Source organism: Anas acuta, chromosome 2 (assembly GCF_963932015.1).
Source record: "Anas acuta chromosome 2, bAnaAcu1.1, whole genome shotgun sequence".
Classification (NCBI taxonomy): domain Eukaryota; kingdom Metazoa; phylum Chordata; class Aves; order Anseriformes; family Anatidae; genus Anas; species Anas acuta.
In genome coordinates this window covers 45222449-45245484 of record NC_088980.1, presented here as the reverse complement: position 1 = coordinate 45245484, position 23036 = coordinate 45222449, and the positions used below count along the sequence as shown (strand labels likewise).

The 23036-nt window shown below is 36.1% G+C and overlaps 1 protein-coding gene across 2 annotated transcripts; it reads right to left on the bottom strand.

Moving 5' to 3' along the window:
* Positions 1-19276, bottom strand: LOC137852630 (prostatic acid phosphatase-like). 2 transcript variants are annotated; one of them, XR_011093962.1, is made up of 12 exons: positions 19054-19276; positions 14627-14722; positions 13102-13188; positions 12102-12254; positions 9313-9411; positions 7593-7697; positions 6440-6572; positions 4962-5044; positions 3058-3164; positions 2337-2506; positions 1498-1677; positions 1-420 (listed from the first exon to the last, which is right to left on the bottom strand). XR_011093962.1 is itself a non-coding variant. In XM_068674547.1 (11 exons), the coding sequence occupies exons 1-11, from the start codon at positions 19165-19167 to the stop codon at positions 1559-1561; spliced, it is 1266 nt and encodes a 421-aa protein (XP_068530648.1). In that variant the 5' UTR covers positions 19168-19275; the 3' UTR covers positions 1-1558. The 2 variants fall into 2 exon arrangements, 1 of the variants encoding a protein (XP_068530648.1); XM_068674547.1 differs by having other exon boundaries at positions 1-1677; positions 19054-19275.
* Positions 19277-23036: the final 3760 nt, after the last annotated feature.

The window sequence follows — 23036 nt, the reverse complement described above, 5'->3', positions numbered from 1 at the left end:
GAAAGTACTTTATTTCCACAAGTCTTTTCTTTTCTGCTTGATTCATGCTATTTAAAATCCATACATCTAACAACATCACATTTTAAATGTGTCCATTTGCTGTAATATTGAGGGCAGGTCCCTGTAGATCAGCAGTAGTTCACAGGAACTTCTGTGCTTCAAATTACAACCCACAGACGTGAGTCAAAGTCAGTCCAAAAGTGGCATATCCACGCTGATGTGATGCTATGTGTGAGCTAAAGCAGTTCCATCTCAGCTTTTTTTAGGCTTCTGTACCTGAATAGGACTCATCAGCTTGAGCACATGATTGCTTATTGTGTCTGTCAGGCTGAACTTGCTGTTGACACCTGTCACTATAGATGTCTTGAGTTTTAGAAAGGCTTCTCCACAGTAATGTAAGTCACAGTATCCTCTGCAGGACTACAGGATAAAAATGTTGATTCAGAAGATATGGTAATAAGCAGTATTTTATGTAACGTCAGTGCTTATGAGACTAGATTATGATACTAGAGAGCAATTATAGAAACACATTCCCTACCCCTAGGAGCTTACAATCTAAACAAATAAAATACATTTCACAGAAGAGATTAATATACAAAAAGTAGAATTATTATTGTGTTTTTATTCTTCCAGTGCATGTCCTGATATCTTGAGAACATAAGTAATTTTGAGTTGAAGTTGAGAAAGTTTATTTTAGTTTAGTTTCATTTTCATTTTGTTTTTGAATAAGCAAGCATTAAAATGTTAAAATGATTAACACAGTGTTAGCCAGAGGAATCATTCGAGGAGTGGCTCAAAGACCTAAGATTATAGAAGGGACTTGAATCAAGACAAAGTACAGATACATCAAAGACAAGATGCAGGGCAAAGGGTCGTCCGTGATTGAGAGCTCAGAAAAATAGGAAAGAAGTATTTTTACAGAAAATAGTATTTGCCTATCTATATTATTGAATCTGTATGCACTGACCAAGATCCTGTTGCATTAAACTTCTCGAAGCTTGGTTATGTGCCCCCACTACATTCTACAAATTTCAGTGAGAGCTGTAGTAGTATAACTCCTTTGAGAAATGGGCTGTAGGCTTTTATTAACTGGAGGCCAGGGTGAAAATGCTGGTATGAATATTTCTCACACGGTACTTGCAGCTTCTGTTCACTGAAAACATTTTCCTACGTATCATCAAAATAGCCATTTATAGAAGTAAGAAAAATATTGCAGCCTGTGATTTTCAGGAAAGGCTCCTTGAGAGAGGGTAAGAGAGAAGCAGAGGTCTAAAGGGTAGTAAACAATAAAAAAAAAAAAAAAAAAGGCAATAGTATCCCTTTGCTCCAGTGTTTGATATAGTAATGTTTACTAGCAGTGGAAAACGTATTTCTACAGTGTTTCTCACTGTAGATATTTAGTCTTTTAGGAGCTAGGCCACAGATACCTCAGCTCTTCAAGTTTGTTGAACATGCTTTGGAGATTAATTCAGCCAGAGTAAACTGATGGATACAAACCAGAGCAACTTAGAGTTGTCTGATGTCTAGCTGCTCTCTCTCCCATTTCTTCACCTCTCCTTTAAATGTCTTGGTAATTGTTTCTGCGCCTGCAGCGTCCATAGTGATAAAGGAGGTAGAGCAGTATAAGGTCAAAAATGAACAGCAAGCCAACAGCAACATCAAATCCGATAAAAATATCTGTAAAGGAAAAAATAAATGACAAGAGTATTAAGGAAAGATGTATGTATGTCATCTTAGATACAAAAAGAATAGTCTAGTGACAAATAGGTACAAAGGAAATATTTTCATAGCTGAATTTTGTTTGTATTTCTGTCAAGATCCCATGGACTGCATTTACCAACATATGCAATGTGGGTATGAAAATATACACTTAAATCCTGAAAACACGTAGATAGTTTCCTGTGCATGATAAAATCTTGCTGCTAGGTTTTCACAGGGCAAGTGTGACATTGCATGTGTAGTTAATGCAAACAGGAGTTTCATCAGGGATCGGCAAAACACTGAGTAAATGCAGGAATGGGGAAATACCAGGACTAATGGAAAGTGGCAAGTATTGCCTTGACCCTCACTTCCCTCCTGGAAATAATATCCAGGACGGAAGAGAGGAATTTGGCAAAGGTTGTCAGCTGTCAGTAGTTCAAGGCAAACAGCTGCTGTACCTGCATGGATCAGCTGCGCTGTATGTGTACACTGGAAGCTGAGGTATCCTCAATACATGTGCCAGAAATTCAGATGCATCAGTCTTACTGTGCATGTAAATGTTCATGTGCATGAAAGGTTCAAAGTTTGGAGCCCTTGATATATCTTACATAGAAAATACAGAGCTGTTACACTACCTTTAGTTTTGTCTTTATTCCCACATTCTTTTGACCAGCTTTCCGTAATTATAGGAGAAACTAATTCAGAGAACTTCTCAAGTGGGCAAGAAGAGGTGCATCCTGGCAGAGTGAGTAGGTAAGGGTCCTTTGAAGAGTCATTCCGATAATGCATTTCAATGCTATATTGCCTGATTAACGACATTGAAAATATGTTATTTTTAAAAGTTCTTAAGTAAAAGGCTCTTATGGAGAGACAGAATGTTGCAAACAGGCCCTAATCTAGAACAACTTCTTCTGGAACGGAGGTTTTGTAAAAGACATCTGAAAGGCAGTTTGCAAAAGCCAGTTACCACATAGATCACCGGTTAAGTCAAAAGGTCTTTTAGAAAAGCCTTCTGGCTCTTCCAAACCACATAGTATACCTTGGGATTTATGAGACGTCTCAGAAATCTTGCTATCATTTGAAGAAACATGTATGTTTGTTTTACCACTTACTTCCAACTGATAAAACTGTTTTCTTCTTCTTCCTGTTTCTCAAAGCACACGGATACATGCATATCCACCAAATGTAATTTTTCTGGTTTTTAATACAACATTGTGCCTGTGGACTACTCAATGAAATATCACTTTAAAACAAATTAGTATCTTTTTACAGTATTTGAGAGAAAAAGAATTTGGGGGGAAGAGGGAGCCAAGTTCCAAACACTCCTTGTTCTTACATAGATGAGAAGATACTTGCCCACTGCTTTCTTGGTAGAGTTCAAAAAACTGACAAGCAGCATATGGTGGCAGTTTTCCATTGAAAATATTGAGAGCGATCTGGAGGGCCCCAATTGTGGTGTCATGCTATTGGGGGAAAAAAAATGCATCTTTGAAATTCAGTAAAGTGTAAACTACCAGAACCATGAAAAGAGAAAAAGACTAGAGAGGGAGAAGAAATCCAGATAAATAAAACCTATTTAAAGTTAACAATAACACCTTATTCAGTATATACACCATCAGGCAAAATGTTAACAGAGTACTACAGACATCAGCGGGCATTTTCAAAGAGTTACTGCAGTAGGTGTCTTACGTCTTTTGGCAATATTTCAGAGAAGAAGTACTGGAGGAAAACAAAATCTGATCTGAGAAACCTATTTTTTTCAGTGCATTTCCTCCCCACCCCCTTTCCTTCAGGAATGCTTTTTGGTTACAAAATCAGATTAAGACTGTACAAGGTAGTGCATCTCATTACATTTCAAGTAAAAATACAAGTCCTTTTATATTACACCAAATAGCAGACAAAGACTGTTCTCCTCACCCCTGCATATGCTCCCAAACTTTTTAAACTGTGGTTTCTTCTATTTTGACTTACACAGTAAAATCTCAGTTTGGCTTCTATTTTTTGAGGGTAACATCTGTTACCCTCCAACCACCCACCTGCAATTTCTTCCTCTTCCCATTATTCCTTCTTTTGCAAGGAAATCCAGGAGGAGGTGTTGAATTAAAGGAAATCCAAACACTTTGATATCTAAACTTTGTAGCCCTCTCTGTATATATGATTGCTAGACTTGTTTATATTATAGTCTAACATCTGCATTTTAATTATTATTCAGGATCAGTTTCAAAAATATTGAGTATACATAGCCCCATGATATTAAAACAGTAATGAAAATTCTGTATGCACTTCTTGTTCTTCCTTCTCAAAAAGAATATACTAGAGCTAGAAAACACACAGAAAATGCAGCAGGAAAAACTTTGGGTACTGAGCAGATTCTGTATGAGAAAAAATTAAATAGATTAGGACTCTGTCTCAGAAAATGAAAGATAGAAGAGATGAGACAGAAAATAGTAAATTCATGAGCAAAACAATAATGGCCACTCCCTATTTCTTATAATAAAAGTGCTAGGAGGGACATAAACCAATATTAAGTTTAAAAAAAATAAGGAAAAAGAAAATAAGGATTTTTTTCTTCCTTTTAAGTTTAAAAGTCATTGCCACAGGATGGTACAGAGGCACAAAGTACAAATATATTTATAAAGTGAGTAGGTAAATTGTTGGAAGAAGGTTTGTCAAGAGCTATTAAAAAATAGAATAAAATCTGTGGCAGATTCTGTCGCAAACCAGTTTGCTGGGAGGTTGTATCACAAGAAGAATCGCCCCACGCTGGCATTATTCTCATGTTCTTCCCTGCTGCTGCCTGAGACAGTATTGCAAATAAGCTAAGTGGATCTTGGTCTGAATGAAATTACCCTCTTCAACTTCTAAAAGACTATATATATATATATATATTAAAAAGAATACTCATCTGTACCATCCCTTTCACATGTATGTGTTTGGAGACACAGCTGGGGTTCTACTATATGTCAGTATCTCTGGGTTAGAAACACTTAAAGCAGGCTGCAACTTACAGAATCTGCATCAATAAGTTGCAGAAAAAAATAAAAATAAATAAAATAGATATATTTATCAAATACAGTTTGACTGAAGCTGAGGTGAATCATGGTCCTGATGTATTCTGGCACTGACCCGTGTTCAGCTTATTAGCAGAACCAAACTATATATTATTTTCTCATTTAACTTACATGAAGACTGATTATTCTCATTCAGAGACTTTCACTAGTGAAATCATAGCAGTACTTATAAAAGGTGAAGATACTTACAGCAGAGTAGACCTCCATTTTTCTTTCTTTTGAAGAATTGGCAGCTTGTTTAAAACTATTTAAAATAATATTCACAAGGACACCTTAAAAAAAGATGGGGAAAAGAAAATGAAAATAACGATACCACATTTGCATAAAAACAAAAAAAGCAAAGGATTTTGAGTATCAAACAGAACGCATCTACTCAGGCCTCAAACTTTTTTTTTTTTTTCATATTTTTTTTCTTCAACTTTCCACAAGTACATAACTAGAGAGAAGAAATTACAAAAGGAAAATATATCATTCATCATACAGGTCAACTGAAATGATGGGGTTTACAGAAATCAGTTAGAACTATGAGAATTATGCCTTATGACACTTCCAGTTTTGTTATGCTGAGACCTCTTTTTGTTTTTAAATGTTGCAATAATGACAGCTGTACTAGCCTCTTCCTTTCTAGATGCTAAAGAAATAGTTTAACAGTCCAGCTAGTCACAAGGTATTGGTTCTTTTTTTTTTTCCAAAGCTCTTTTGTACTTCTGGTCCAGACTAGAGATACTCCAAAGCCAATGGAACAAAGGTAGCAGAAATTCCTTGCAGTGCAATTTGTATCATCCTAGAGGAAAAGGGCATAACTAGTATTTCTATTAACACTAAAAAAGTTCTGACCTCATGTTATGGCCAGCTAGTGGGCTTTAGTGCAGGTCTCAGCCTGCAATTATTATAGGGCTTGACCCAGTGATGTTTACGTCCAAAAGATGAGGCTGCCAATAATTCTTTACCTACATGTAGGTTTACGCTTCAGGGTAGGTGCATTGCAAAGCCTTGCACCAGACAGCCCAGATTGTGGACATTTGAGATCACTTGTGTGGGTTTCCTGTTCATGGACACCGGGGGATCATATGCTGAATCTTGTTCTAGTCTTGTGTGTAGCCAGAATGTGCACAGCCTGTGCACCTCAATTTTGGAGCTCATCAGTAGTCCCAGTGCTTGCAATATAGACATAACTTTAATTTCTCATCTTCCATTGTGATCAGACTGATTTGAAGCAGCTTTACATCAGGCTCTCAGAGAGCTATCACTGTGTTGCCAAGGTTTTTGCACAATATATACCCAGAACATTGAAGGGAAAAAAAATCAAGAAACAACAACAACAAATACTGGAGAAGTAAATTTAAACTTAAGTTAATACCAGACAAGTGAAGATTATACCCACGAGGTCTCATTTTTTATCCTTAAATTTCTTTCTCAAAATCTTAATTTCTTAAAATGTATAGGATAACTAACTAAAGACATTCATGTTTATACTTTCTTTCAGTACCCGATCCATGCAAGTCCCAGTATCCAGCACATATTATCATGCTTAATATGGCATCCAACATCTATAGTTAGAAATCAAGACCCAAGTAAATAATTTTGCATGAGCAAGGTGATAGGATGTTGTATGTTATCATAAACATTGTCTTCTCCTTTCTGAGAGCTAAGCATTTTTGATTTACCTCCTTGTAGTCGTGATTTCTCTTCTGTTTTATAAACCCCAAATAGTGATGATAAGGACAACTCTGCCAGTTTTTCCATCTTGTCCACTACATCTTTGGTGGCCCATCCAGGAAGAGAATAATTGTGAATACCCTAGTGATAAAGGAAAACAAAAAGATGTTTTTTTCTTCTGTTTCTATCTTTCTATTGCCCAGCTTCACACTACTATATTTGGACTACATGTGGCTGTCGTGCGCTTCTTTGTTCATTATTTGTGGTTTCTATCATCAGCATGACTTGAAATAACCTCTGCAGGAATGGGGATCAACTTGAGGTGGATGAACAGGAAGAGCTGAATCATCTGTGTAGAGGCAATCTCTTGTAGGTACAATATATTCTTGCTATAATGGTACTTTCTGGGGGGGTTGCTAGTGTGAAAGATCACAGACACATCCTCTTTCTGTCTTCTAGTAGTAGGTCTTCAATCTAACTAAATTGTCCCACCTTTTCTACGAGTTTGTCCAGATGCCGCTTCCATCACTGGTCATTTAGAGACACGTGTCACTCTCCCATCACGTAAGAATGTTGGTGTCTGACAGTGCCTAGATACCTTTGAATGGAGGATATGTTCAACAACCTTCATGTACTGCTAATATTGACTGGGACCAGGTGGAATCATCCCATGCTTGGGGAGTCTGACTTCATTCACTCTGAGTTATCATTGCCTCCTAATTTTCTAACTTGTAGATCATAATCTCACGTCTCGTTTTCAACATGTAAGTATTTTGGTGTTTACCTTTTGATAGATTAAAGCAAATAACTTCATTTTTTTGCTAAAAAATCATAAATACAACCCAGCTGGCATGCTCAAATAATTAGATGACAACATATTGGAAAAGAAAAGGAGGGAACAAAGGGAACAGATTTTGGTACCAGTGCTTCAGGGTAAAACATCAAATGAAAACAGTAGTTCTCCAATCTGTAAACCATGTTTTTGGGGTATCTTTTACCCTTGCATTAAAGTAGGATTCAGATTCAATGATAAAAATAATAAGCAAATTCAAGAGAGAGGGCAGCTCATTCCTATGAAACCACATTGACAGTGTTTAATTAAAACATATCTTGGAGTTATTTTCTTTCCCAACCCCTATTGCATTGTTATTATGTTATTACCTCACAGTATAGTGTATCATACGTATTCCAGAGCTGGAAATTGTCGAGTATTTTAAGATGATTTAGTTCAAGTCCTGTGTTAACTGCCATTGTTTGTATAAAATCCTGGTGGGGGGGGAGGGAAGAAAAAAAAAAGTGAAGAATACACCACAGATACTCAGTATGTACAGAACGTATATAGGTACAGATTCTCTAGCATCCAACATGGCAACACACCAGTATTTAATTTTATGCAGGTGAAACTATTATAAGGGAAGATTTTGATTGCAGTTTTCATTTTGTAACCATTTTAAGATGCTGATTTCTATTTCAGACACTGCTTTGTGCTCAGCCCTGCTATGGGTAAGTCTGGTGCTCTCACTGCTGACTCCTTCTCTCCCTCTTCCAACTGCTCTGCCACCTGAAAACTTCAGAATTAAGGAAGAAAAAGGCACTAATGGAAAAGGAAGATGAGAAACTGGGTGAGGTGAAAATAGAAAGTATTAAAAAAAAAAAAGGATGAGGCAAAAAGAAACTGAAGACGAAACAGTTTTCCTTCTCTTATTTAAAGGAGGCTGATTGTCTAAGTAATACTTCCCCAACAGTTCCCATAAGGATTCTTACTGTGTGCTACCACAGAAAAGTAAAGGGATTGGATATTATCTTTTATTCCTACATTACCTGTTTCATGCTGGCAGCTGAAAGAGAGTACTTCTATGAAGTCGTAATACACCTCCCTGGCAGGTGAATGAATCTGACCAAAGTAATAGAGCTAGCAGAAAGTTAGAAGCCAAGAAGAAGGAAGAAAAAAAAAAAAAGAAAAAGTTGGGTTTAGCCCAACCAGCATAGAAAGTAAACCTGAAGTGACTCTGAGAGAATGTCAGGGTATGAGAAACACAAGACCCCCACTTTATTAGTTCAGTAGTGCTATTACAAAGTGTACCATAAGCATATGAGAGCAGCAATAACCACTACACAGAGCAACTACTGTCCACATGGTTGCTTGAGGCAGGTATGCCATCCATGTACCTACAGTCTGCAGTAACACTGGAATGACAAATTTTGGATCACTGACTGTGAATATTTGTGTCAGAACCAAAACAGAAGCATATCTTATGATGGACCCAAAATGCATCTTTGAGAGAAATTTACACAAATCAAAGTGTTGCCTGAACACCCAGAGCCTTCTCTTTTCCATACTGAACAACTCCATCTCTCTCATCCTGTCTTCATAGGAGCATCTGTTGCAATGCCAATTTCAGAAAGTCACAGCACTAAGACCTAAACCTTCCTAAATTTCAGGAGTTTTATCAGATTTTTAGAATTGATTTTGTGCTGTCCTGCATAACTGGAAATTGCCGCATCCATTAATTTCTTCTCCCCTTGGATCACTGAACTTTAATTACATGCAGCTCTAAATAGTCTTAGAAAATGAATGTTAAGTTCATATTTTAAAAATACAAATTAGTATAAACAAACAAGCAAACATGAGAAATGCATAAATGCATCAAACATACCTTTAAATGGCATTGGCCTAAATTTCTAATTTTAAGAGAACCCTCAGGACTTTTTAGTCATTTTAGCAAAAAGTAACAACACAATTCCACTTTATTTTAAATAAATATTGATAAAGATAAATAAAGATAGATAAATACATATCTTTTAAATAAAGATAGATAAAGATTAAAATAAAGATATATTAAATAAAGATTGAAAAAAAATAATTTTTATTTTGCCTTACCATGTATGGCTGTATTCTACTTTGAAATTCACTAGATGTTTGGGTTTCATTCTGAAGTTCATCAAAACGGGGACAGTCACTCAGAGGAAAATGCAGCCTCTGAAACAGGAGAAGTAAAACTTAAAATAGTTGTAGAACTAATGTACACACCTCTAGTTTCTCTGTTGCTGAGGTTGCTGATGTAATATTTGTGAGATGAATGGTTAGTGACCCTGCTACAGCTACTCTGTAACAGTTCATTTGGATACCTTGTTCATGAGTTCATGAATAGAGGAAATGGACTGTAGTAGCTTGACTTTTCAGTGGCTACCTGTGGCTGTGATAGCTTGATTTCCATCAGTCTAACTGATTTTGAAAAGAATGCATGTCTCTCAGGGGTTTTCTTTGGAAAATTGTTCATTTACCTCTTGTAACTTCTGAAACTCACTGCCTGCAGCTTGACTCTACCTACTATTGGAATCTGAATTGCCTCTCGGTCTGCATGTCTTGCTCTCAGCTCTTTGGAGGTAAGAAGTATATTTATGATAAACATCTTAAGTACCACTTAATGGACAGAACTTGAAATCTGAGTGACAAATAAATCATGCTCCTGAAATATCAAAAAGTATGAGCCTAATAGCTCTGCTCTTCTTTAGAGGCATGGTTTCATATTTAATAATTCCGTGTCTATGCATTATGAGGTCACATGATGGCACGTATTAGACCTGAACTGTGTGTAAATACATATGCATCCATCAAACTCTATGTGTTGGCAAATATATGTTTTATGCCAGTTGCAGAAGGACAGATGATACCTAATAAAGTCTGCCAATAAAAAGTTACGATGAGCAAAACGAGCTTGTGCTGGTTCAGCACTTTATGCCACATCACTATAGCTTTTTTGACCCAGCAGTAATATTATCCTGTAACCATACAAACTTTGTAATAGAACAGACTTAACGTACAGTAGAGAAATTCTCTCTCAGTAGAGGCTCCTAGGAAAACCCTATGCCATTAAAGTTGAATATCTCTGGCTTATGTAGGACTTAAAGTGCAAGAAGTTCTGCTCTGGCTTGGGATGAACATTAGCATGCAGCATTTAGAGTATGTCTCTTTTCTCTTTGATTAATCAACATGGGGCTTGCAGCAGCCACCAACCGACAGTAGCACACTTTCACTTGGACGGATTTCCAAGGGTACGTTTTCTCTGTAACAGAAGCACACTGAAGGGTGAAGTCTCAAAGCTGCAATATGAAGCTTGGGAATGCTTAATTACACAATAACAAATGTTTCTCTGGCTGTATGTCTTAATTATCCCCCTCTAGGTCTTATTAATTAAGCCACTCCCTTTGGCTTCATTAAGCAGTGCTCAGTACTGTTGCCTGTCAGGTCTTGATAGATCTCAGTGGCTCAAAAATAAACTATGGTTAGTTTTCTTTTTTTTTTTTCTTTTTTTTTTTTTTACGGGATTGTAGTTGGCCTCAATTTCCTACTTTGTGTTGCTTAGGGCTTGAAAATGCTTGGCTTAACAAGGCAGCAATGTTTTTTTTTTTCCAGGTGGTCTGCATATTTAACATAATTTTTCAATTACTGCAGAGGTGTGTTTCGTCACCCAAACTGAAACGTCAATACCCAGTCCCGAAGCAGTTGCAGAAGTGATGGGGTACTATACATTTCTACAGATGAGTTTGTAGTCTACAAACAGCTCATGGCACTTCACTGTGATGCCCCTAATAACTTTGATACTTTATTTGGCCAAAGCTCTGACCATTCTGATGCTTTTAACGTCCTGGGGTATAGGAACTTCCCCTAGTATTCCATTTTTAAATAACAGTGACAATATTTTCTTTTGTTTAGGGGCAGAAGCAAGTTTCAAGCTGAATCATGTTGTGCCTAATCAAGTTTGTGGAAATCCCTTCTCCTTGTCCCTGTTTTCAAGCATAGCTTTAAAATGGAGAAATGCCAATGGGCTGGTAAGTGTGGCCATCCTAATGAAAGAGTCCCTCTTCTGATGTTGGTGACTGGACAGGCAGTTATTTAACAGGTCTTTTGTGTACATTTCCTTTAAGTTAACTTCTATCCTCAAAGGCAGAACAAAATTAACTTTTCTGGCATTACATTCAATAACTTCTTGGTCCTTACTTAACATTTTTCCTTATGCAGTCCTTGTCACAGGAGCCAGTGACATTAAAATCTAAATCTGAGTCAGCCAGGAAGAGATGCATACAGCAAAACTTCTACAAGACCTATCATTCAGGTAGGACTGCTTTTATTATGAACCGTAAGGCACATGCTAGTTTCATTAAGTGTTTGTATAGCACTGAGCATAAAAGGGCCCTTGTCTGTAATTAGGGTGCCTCAGTGTTACCAGAACAGGAAAGTAATAATTGAGAGGTCATTACAGTGGCTGATGTAAATCCCATTCCTTAAATAAGCAAAAAGAGACAACATGCTAAGGAGGGGAAGGTCTGTCTGGCTGATTGGTGCTCAGAAAAGCACTTGTTTGCAGTTTTAGGGCAACTTTCTTGCAATACTGTCCAAAAGCATCTTATCAAGGAGAAGATGTAGAGCTGTATCTTGAAGAAAATGGTAGTGTGGTTGACAAAACAGGTATTCTGCAACTATAGAACAAGGATTTTCATGCAGCTATTACAGTTGACCTGTGACATGCTTGTCAGCCAATAGATGTTTTCTATTAGATTGAGATCAAAGGGAATAAAATATTTTAATTTTTTATTCGTTTGTTTCTTTTTTTTTTTTTTCTTCTGGGAAAGCCAAGACATTATATGAAGTATCCAGACAGTACTCACCCTATCTGTTGCTTTTGGCACAATATGAACAGGAATGGGTTGCCAGAGAAGCTCAGGGTTCCAAATTTGGCTGCTAGTTGGTGGAAAGAGGCCAGATAGGTATGACTGGGCACTCATAATGGTGCGGTCATAATCTGTACTTTGGATGTAAAACTGAAGATAGAATGGCAAAAAGTTAACAAACAAAACAACAACAAAAAAAGGAAACTTAACTCATCAGTCCTGGCTTCCTGTTTTCAGTTGTATGTTTTTGCATAGAATCAGAACAGTGAAGCTATTAGTTAGAACTTTATAGGGCTCTACTTCATTTTGTATAAATCAAATTGCCAAAGCATCTTTCAGTGAGGGATCTAAGCTTCCAACTGAACTAAAAAGTTGAAGAAATAAGATAACATAATTTTAAATATGGAAGCTCTCCATCTTCTGAGTTTCAGAGGTACCTTGATATGACCCATCTGCTATAACTTGGGGATAAAGGCACTTATAACAATAGTGGGTAACAAAGTCTTTCTTGGAAGCTGTAGTCATTTATGCCTTCCCATCACTGCATCCCTCATGTATTGACCAAAATAGTAGTGGTATCTTCCCCACAATGGGTCTGTGCCATATGACAAGCACATCCAAACAACTGTGAGACTTTTCATTCACAGGACAAGGTATGTGAACATGGCCCATCACATTGTCCATACATTCATCTTTAAACAAGGTGGAAAAATGCTGGGTTGCTATGGATAAATACCCAATTCATTCGATGGTGTGGAGCTGTCCAGAACAACAAAACTGAGCCGTGGAAGAACCAAAATGAATGTAGGAACTGAAAGTTAAAGATTTGAGTCTATGTTTTCACCTTGACATAAAAGCCTGACTTCCAAAATATTATTTTTCTACCTTAATTTTTGTATTAATAAAAGGAATATGATTATGGATGTGCTTTTATCTATCACGAGTCCATAGTTATGCTATGCTGGAGAACCATCCTCCAGACAGTTCAGCTATATACCTCTTTCCGGTTGTATGTGCTGTTCAGAAAGTTGTAATATCTCTTCCTCACGTACTGTCCAAGTTCATACAGCTGCTGCATTCCAGTCTGTGAGGCAAGTGTACAGATGGCTATGAGATTAATGTGATTGGAGAATGTCAAATAAGTTTATTTTATTTTTCCTTTTTTGTCTTCAGCAATTTCTTTTTACAAGATTCTTAACCACATTTATAGCAGACTGTATATGTTGTAGGTGACCAAGAATTTTTAATAGAAATAATCATTTATATCTATGAAAAAATGATACATTCTGAAATTCTAAGACTTCAACATCTGCTACAGGAAAAGCAATGCATCTTATTCTATATTAAGTACTGTTTCCACAGTGCTGTAGCTCTGTAGATGCTGCTGGAGTTACTCATGAGCAGCACTGTGAAGAGTATGTCAGATAGTGACAGCTGAAAAAGGAGCATTAATAACCTAGTATTAATTACTGTCGTTGCTGTGCTAATTTATCAACATGATAAATTAAAAAATACTTACAAAATAAATGATAAATTTGTGTCTTACATTCCATGCATTTAAAATTTCTTTTCCCATCTTTGTTTTGGTACACCTGCAGTTCTCTTAGATTGCACAGTTTTTTTCTATCATTCATTTCCAAGACTGTGATCAGAATTTTGTAACTTTAAACTTCACAGAAGTACATTTTTACTACTGTTGCTAAGGAAATAATAAAATAGAAAAAAGCTCTCAAAAAAATCTTTACGAAAGCAGCAACTTTTTTTTTTTTCTTCTTGTAAATTACTTACAGGGAGATAGTAACCTGTTGTATGAATGCCTGAAGTTTACAAATCTTTAAAGCCTTACTTCAAATAATAAATGTTGAATGGTCTCCAGTTCATGTTTCTGCATCATGATGGCATATTGTTAAGGAATGCATTGGCTTCTCTTTGCTCCAGAATTTCATGTTCCAGATACAGTTAAAAAGCTAAGGCTTGATCTTAATGTTGAAATGCCAGAGCAAGAAGTAGGTTCTGTGTATCCTAGTGAAGGTCTGGGCTGAAAACAGCCTTATTAGAAAAGACATTTTCCCAGAATCAATATTCTCATGCAAGACTTTAATTTTTTGTTAATTATTTACTGAGGGGGGTCCTTTCCATGAAATATGAAATCAATATGAAATATGGATTCATTACTTGACCTGGTGGGAAGGTGTTGTTCATTTATCTTGTCACAGATCCCAGTGCTTAATGGTCATTAGACTTCAGCGATTTTAGAGTAAGGATAATCTTTAAATTTGCCATTTGTTTGAAGGCAAACACACTGTCAGGAAGTTATTGTTTGTAAGAAGATAGTTATATAGCTATGATGAATGTACAGCAGTTGGATGAGTATTGTTGCAAAAATATCTATGAATTACAGGGTATTGCTAATAGCCACTGTCAGTACTTGGAATTTGCTGATGTCTGCAGGGCACACATCAAAATCTGCCCATTTCCTATTTTTGTAGCATATGTAAATGCTACTGAGAGAGTTAACGTACCTGGGTAAGTTGTCCAAATCCTTGGGGCCATTCACTTTCTTTGTGTAGATCAGTTGGAAAGTTTACAATTGGCGTTCTGTCACCATGTCGGAAAACCTAGTAAAATTCCCATTAAAAAAAAAAATAAATTAATTACTGCTAGCATTCCCTTCTTTCCTGTCTAGAAAACAAGAATCAAAGTTGAGTTCCAGTATCATTTTTCAAATGGGAATGTTGGGCAGTCTGCAGAAACCTAGTCAAGTAGGATTAGAGTATGTTATTTACACTCAAGAATAGGTATCAGTACATTGAAATTTAGTGGGCATGAGTCTGATTATTCTTTCACCTAGAACATAAAATTAAGCAGGCAGAATGTTGGTGCTCAGGTTACATTCATAGCTCGGCAACCAGACAAGAAATCTGACTGAATTTTGGATACTCAGCAGCACCTTTGAATATTAAACCAGTTACAGATGTGTTTATATGAGGATTTAATTACTTTGGCAAACATACTTGAAATTTTTGGCAACTGCTTTTTTCATAGCAGTATCTTTAAAAGTAATTCCATGTACATTGTCTCATCTTTGAGTTCACACTCAACGCCATAACATAAAGAAGAAAAAGTATATATAATTACACCATTATGTTAATATTTATTAATAGTTTATATTTATGAAAATATTTAAGAAAAGTTCTAGGTTTTTCTATTAACTTTAGGAACAGCAAACAGTTTGGTTGCTTTGCTATCTTGGACACTCGAGCATGGTGAATATTAGTGTGGTGTTTCCAGCCATACACTTTGTACAGCAGAAACCTTAAATGAGCCCTTTTGTGTCTGTAATTCGGCATGCTTAGAAAGTACCAACCCTAGATTAAATAGTTCTGTGTTATACAGTGAAAAATAGACATGTTATTAACATTAAGTTGGAAGTAACAAGCAAGAAACAAAAACTACTAAGAGCAAAACCCAAAGCCCTGTTTTTATTTTAACCCCTAAGTTTCTCAGACAGCTGACTTTTATTTACGCTCCAACTTTCTCCTTGCTTTCTACTTCTGAAAATGACTTTGCTTCAGTTGCAATTGAAAATTAATAATAGCCTCATGAACTCAGTCTGAAAGTCTAACTCAGTCATAGGCAGCTACATCAGCTACATTTCAGGAGACTTTCTTTTCATTTTATTTTTTATTTTTTTGCCTGAACTTCAAGAAGAACTTTGTGTTTGAAAGATTTTCTTTTTCATTAGACTAACAACCTGATGCTGTTAGGGAAATAAAATGTTTCCCTACAAAGCTTGCCTAGGTCATCAAGATAGATTTCTCAATAATCATCATGAAATAATTGATTCCTTTGAAAATCATTGTGTACTGCAACATTTATTACTCCTGGATTACAGATTACCTTCCTGTCCTGTTGAAAGACATACAACACAGAAGGATTAGAGAAAAGAAGGAGGCATCATAAAATCAGAAAAGACTATGGAAAGGTAAGGAGGACATACATAAAAAGGACAAAGCACACCTGCTGGATGTATTCACTTCAGATTCTTTATATGAAGTGCTTCACCTCAGTCTGTTCTCAAAAGTAATAGATGGATAATTATTAAATACCCTCTCCTTTAAATCTAGTACAGCTTGAACCTGGTTTGGTGTTTGAGATCTCCCATTCTTTCTTTACAACTGTATGAGGGTGAGCATTTCAGATCAAAATGGCCATGTGACTCAGGCTTTGGCCAGCATTTGCTTCCACTGTTATCAGGTGAAAAATCATATTGTAGAAAAACTAGGGTGGGGGAGAGGGTAAGCTGAGAATATGTTGTGTGTAATATACAAAACATCTTCATTCAGAAATACCACGAATTACAGTGAATTGTGCCTCTGAGTAATAGTGGGCCTCATTGAGATGTTTTTATTGATACTTCAAATGTTTTTATTGAACTTCAAACAAAAAGATTTCTTGTTTTGAAGCTAGCAGTGGTAATGGAAAAACAATTGATCAATGGACTTAGTCATGCTGCCAATTCAGAGAAACCACAGATGCAGAAATACTGAGCGTGTTTAGTCAAGGTTTCAAATGGCTTGAGTTGATTAGACAAATACATAACAAGCTCAGTCAGCACTTCCTATCTTTATAAGAAGAAACACATAATGAAATCACTGTATTTCAGAAAACCACACCTCTTTGTGTATATGACAGGTGAAATGAGTGTGGAGGCAGAAGTTACAGATCAGAACTTCTTTATAGAGATGCAATAAATCAGTATTTCATTTCTACTTGGGTACTCAATGGTACTAGAAATATTTTTTTTCTTCTGTTATGTCTAATTCAAAATCAGTACACAAGAATTATGCTGAAGATCAGTGTCTACATGTGAGAAGGCAAGCTAAAATGGCATTTTGACAAACTGGCTGGTATTACAGCTTTTCAGCCAAAAAGACTCGTGGCCAATAATTAAAACACACAAAATCAGTGCAAAGATGGAAGTCATGAGGAGAGAGCAAGGCACCTTTCCATGGCACAGCACAAATCTGGAAGTGAGCAAAAAGGAACTTGTCTGGTTTCTCTCCCCTCCCTCAGAGTATATTTTATCTTGTGCAGTTCTGGTAAGAAAGTCTTAAAAAGTCATTGGGATGCATTTTCACATGCAAAAATACTCTCAGGTGACAACATACCAATTTACAGATAATGAAAAATGACCACTGAATTATCTCAGAAAAACGTGTTTTAGACTTACCTTGACTGTAGCCTGACTGTTATTTTATTCCATTGTACTAGTGATATGTGCTGGGGCCAATTCCTATCTCATTAATTTCTGTTTCTGCTAGCTATTCTGTTCCCATGTAAATTCAATGAGTGAGTTCAGAAGACAAAATTCAATTGAACACACAGAATCTGTGCCTTGAGGAAGGAGATATATATTGATAACAAGACTAAATCTATAGTAACTTTTTAGGCATTCCATCCAAGAAAAAGTATCAGGGTTAAAGGGAACACAGTTCAAATGAAATTTACACATTATTTTAGCTTGAATTGTAATAAGTTACTTCATAAATGGATATAATGGTATCTTTTTTTTTTTCTTTCTTTCTTTTTTTGGTGGTTGGGGAAGGTGGCTGCATAGGTGTGATAAAGAAGATGGTTTCAGATAAGAAGGCTCTTATCTCCAAATGATAAGCATTTCCTGTAACTTTTTTTTTTTTTAAGGACCATTGCTTGTTAGAACACTGTAACAGCTGCAATTCAGCAAAAGCCTCGTTTTCTTCAGCAAGTTAAGTCTCTAAAGCATTCTATCTGCCTGATTTCACCCCTGTGTCTAGGTGTCCCTCTTAAATTGAAATATTTGAGGATAATACTGTACGCAGAACATTACTGGAATGAGGGTTGAGTCCCTGCCTTGTGCACTGTCTGATACAGCAGTAAGGCTCAAAAACAATAGGAACTGGTTTTTCCTGTGCACTCTGGCCTTTCTCCAAGTGACACATCTACATAATCCAGCCAATAAACAACTAACTATTAAGTACTTTATCAAAATCTAGATCGCATGTTTTGGACACACTACTTCTGTCTGTTATGTGCACACTCAGTTTCTCAAATACAGAAAGGTGGAAGAATATCTTTAAAATTCCTATTCATAAATGTAAATTCCAATTCCCACAACTTTGTGTTGAAAATACAACTCTAGACTAACTATTCTTTATCAGTATACCTCTCATTAAAAAATAGACAAATTAGGATGAAAAGGGTTGTGGTGCAACCTTCACCATCCAAAATACTTTATTGAATTAATCTCTCTTTTTCCTCAGCTATTGAGGAAACTGATGCTGGCGTACTATTTAGTTGCTTTAAAACAAGCAACCAACCAGCAAAAAACAAAACAAAACAAAACAAAACAAAACATACAACAATTACAGTCCATTTTCAAAATACCTGAAGTAATTGCAACTTATATCTCAAATCTCTAAACAAAATGCCCTTTTCTGTTTTTTAATATACTACTGTGCCCATTCAGTTCTTCTGAAGTGGAAAATACTTCTCTTTCTATGGTTTCTATTTTGGAATCTCAAAGCATCTTATAAGCTTCCAGGCCCTAAGAAGATAGGCCAGAATCGCCTGTTCCAACTATGCAGTAGTGTCAGCTAAATCAAGCAAAGACAGGTGGACTAGACCTCAGATCTCTGAAATCCTGTGTGCTATGCACCTACCACAAAGCTAAGTGGCTCAGTTACCCTGAAAACAAACAAACAAACAAAACACAACTTAGTGGTTAGGAGATGAAAATTCTTATAACTAGATGCATTTTATCTCAAGAAGCTTTTACAAGTTGTAAGCCAAAGGGCAGTCGTGTTTCTAAGTCAAAAAGACTCAAAGCAACTGCAGACCTTCTTTGATTCGACAGCCAAATCGAATTCCCCATATTCCCCACTACTAAACAGAAAATAAATCTACTTACTACAGCCACAAACTTCAGTTCTCTTTCTGCAGTAGCCTGCTGAAGCAGGGTGAAGATAATATAAAAAGCAAACCACGGAATCCTAGATGGGCTGGGAAGCCGTATCACTCTCATCCTGGCAGCAGATGAAAAAAGCCTTTGTAGCTCCAGCAGCTGTTCAGGCTGAACAGCCCAGACACGAGGCTGTACTTCAAAAGGGGTGGAACTGCTGCTGGTGAATTTCAAATCCAGAAGGAATGTTGTGTGACTGTGCAACAAATCCCAACGCCCTTTGTTTTCAAATTACTGTTTACATTCCATTTAATCAAATCATAATTCAGTTCCTTTTTCTCTCTGCGATTTTTCTCTTTTGGAGTTGAAGGATGAGGTCGAAATACGACAGAGTTGTTAGGCATTTGTAATATTTCAACCTACCTGTTCTACTTCCTCTTCTTAGGGCTTTGAATTTTTCCAGACTGCAGCACAGCCAAAAGGATGAACTCAGAACCAAGAGCTAGGCAATACTGTTTCTGTTTTCTCTTTGCTGTTCAGTTCATCCTCTTTTCAGCTTCCCTTTTTCTTTTTTTATCTACGTTGTCCCTGCAAAATCAGCCTAATTATTTTAAACAAGACTTCATATAGGTTAAAATTGCCCATCCCGGAGATAAAATAGTTAAATAATCCTTAAAACAAATGCGTTCTTCAAGCTGCTTTCTGGGCAGTTATTTGCTCTTCAGTTTGAGCGTGACGTTTTCCTTTTCCGTTGGAGCATGTCTATACTTTGTCTTTTGTAACTTATTATGTCAAGTTCTCTTTTGGCCTCAATTCTCTAAGAAATTTCTCATGAACGGGCCCTGGAGGCCACCTTTTTATTTATTTATTTATCCATCTATTTATTTATTTATTTATTTAATTACTGATTAAGAACACTGTTTCTGACACCAACTGGTTTTGAGCAGACTGCTCAGCTCCTCTCTCCTGACTTTCTGTATATACAACAAGAGTAAGCATAGCATTATTTCTAGACTTCATATGGAATTTTGGAGCAAATGAATTACAGTTTGCAGAGGCCTATAAATACAGTTCCTAAAAAATATGTTCCTAAATGTTAAAACTTAAAATAACTTTTATGTCGTCTGAGTCATACCATTCCTGTCTTTTTGAAAACAAATGTGAGTTGATCACCATCCTGTATTATTTAAAAGTGCAAATCAAAAAATGTACTTTCTTTAGAATATTTGAAGATGCCTATACATTTAAGAAAGAGTGCCCTGCTTTTTTATCTATATAACTTTTACAGTAGGTGTGAAGTCCTACGCTTTTTGGATCAAGGAATCCTTGATTCTCAGATTTTTTTTTTCTCATCCTTCGTAAACCCTTACCATGAAATTTTAAACTCATGAGTTTTTTTTAAGGTTTACTGTTTCATTGTGTTTGTGTGATGAGTGGCTGTGACTAATGAAGGTGCACATGCCAGAGCTTGAGAGTCTAATTATTATACAACCCTTACAATAGCCTCACTTTAGAAATGAACTAATTTGTTTGTGATGCTGGATGGCATTATTTAGGAATGTTTAAAAATACGTAATGACTGATGTAATGATTTTGTAGAATACCTTTGCTAACATCTCTTGAAAATGACAGTTCAACCTGAAATCAAGCATATGATATATTTTGACTTTGTGTGGCTTCATTCTTCCTTTTGGCATGTGCATTTTACTAGTGGGATTTTTAACGGAAAAATCCCAGTGCATTGCGAAATGAAAAAGAAAAAAAAGCCTCCTTCATGTGCAACAGTAGTTAAGACAGGGTCCTGCTGGTAACCTGTAAGTATGTTAGTAGTATGTATTTCATTTGGAAAATTCCTTGTTTGTCTTGAATTTTAATTCCAGTTTGGGATATGGGAAGACTTCCATTTCTACTATGATTTTGACAGCTATAAACTTGTCATATTCTGTAATAAGTAAATCCTTACTTTCTTTTTAGGCAAAGTTGCTTCAAAATAAAATTAAAAAAAAAAAAGTTCCAAACTTAGACATTAAAATTGCCCAAGTATCACACATCAACTTTTTGAATAATGCTAATGCTTTATGCTAATTTGGCTCAATGGCATATGTTGTAATTATTAAATTATGGCATTAAGTGGAATTAACTTATTCAGAATTGTCTATTTTAAGAGCTTGTATTTATCTTGAAGGCTCGCTGAAGCATAGCTAAAGTGCCTTTGAAGTGCAAAAGTTGCAAAAGAACACATTAATTAACGTATGCAAGGGTAATCTTAGCTACCTGCTGATGGTGTAGTGATGGTGTAGTGCAACCTGTGCACTCACTGGGTCATTGCATTCAAGGCAATCAGAGGTGAAACTTCTGCCTGCACTCTTGGGTGAGCCTACTTACATGGGGGAGCACCTCAAGACTGATCACTGACTGAAGTTGCAGATTGGCACTTAAATTGGTATTTAGATGTAATCATTTTATTCAAGCTTTTTTTTTTTTTTAAAGCAAAAAATAGTGGAAAAGAAAAAAATTTGGTTTCAGTAAACAAAGTGACGCATTTTCCAAGCACAATTTTGAATCACTTACGACAAAAACAAATGGCTAGGTCATAGTGTTGGGGTGATTTTACCCAATTGTGCATGAGGAGGATGCAAAATAGCTTTATGACACAAGAAGAATTAATGTACTTAGACCGATGACTGGACATGAAGCTACATCTTGCACCACGGGAGAAAATTCCATGAGCACAAAATTGCTTTCTTAAGATTGGCAGGGGGAAATCATCAACTCAGAGTTCTCTAATAATTTCTCAGTTTGTCCAAAATATGTAATATTTATCTAGTTACAGAGCACTCAGAGAATTTCTGTTTTTATAATGAAGATGTTTGAAAACATCTGAAACACTGGAACTCTAGTTTGCACTCCAGGAAATATAGAAACAGAATGAACATCAGTGAGAAAGAGGCAGCAAACACTATTTAGCTTCACTTTTCTCTTTAGAACTCTGCAGCCTGGTGGTCATTTTATTTTTCTGGAAGATGTAGTGTTTGATCCCTTTGGGTTTTGAAGTTGTGTCTGCCACATCTTAGATGACTCCGCAAAGTACTGAGTAAAAAAGAAGATATATCTACTGGTACCAGTCCTGTGAAACAAATCAAACACAGTCAATGAATTTGATCCATACTTGTGAATTATTTGGGGAAATTTTTAAAAATTGTTCTTATTTTTTGTGTTCACTCAGCTCTGTAAATAATCCAAAGAGAAAAGGAGGTGGTGAAAAGAAAAAAAATACAAATCAGGTGATTCTGTACCACATTGCCGAAGCAGCATAAAATTTCTCTTATTTTTCTGCTATTGTTCGTTCCCACCTTGCTGACATTGTTTCTGTGTATGATGGGAAAATAGTGAACATCACAAGCTATATCTAGCCTAAAATACAGCATCTCTGACTATTCAGGTGTTATGTTGTATCAAGTTTTCTGTAATATATGGCCTGACTGTTTATGCATTGTTTGTGAAAGAAGGAAGGGAGTTCCATTTTCATGTGATCCTGCCATTGCAAGACTATATATACATATATATATAAAAACAAAATAAATAATAATAAAATAAAATAATAAAAAAATAACAAAAAAACCTTTTCATTCTAAATAACTCCAAAGCCGAACTGTAGTTTGCTTCTTTTTATTTTAAGAAAAATTGAAAGATAATTGCTAGTGATTTAGTACCAGCAAAAGATTGTGGTACAGGTGTTTCAGATAGAGTTAACTGGTACAGTTGCAGAAAAACAACATTTTAAATGGTTTGCTAATATTATTAATTCACTGGCATCTTCGATTTATATTCATGCAAAAGATCTGGGTTTGATGGTTCAGCCTTAATGAACACTGACATTAATTTTTGTTTAGAGTGAGCACGGAATAAAGAATATCTTTTCTGTGTTGCTCTGGTGATAGTCTTAAGAACAAAAAGGCATTAAAAAGAATGGCTGTGATGGGGTTTCTGTT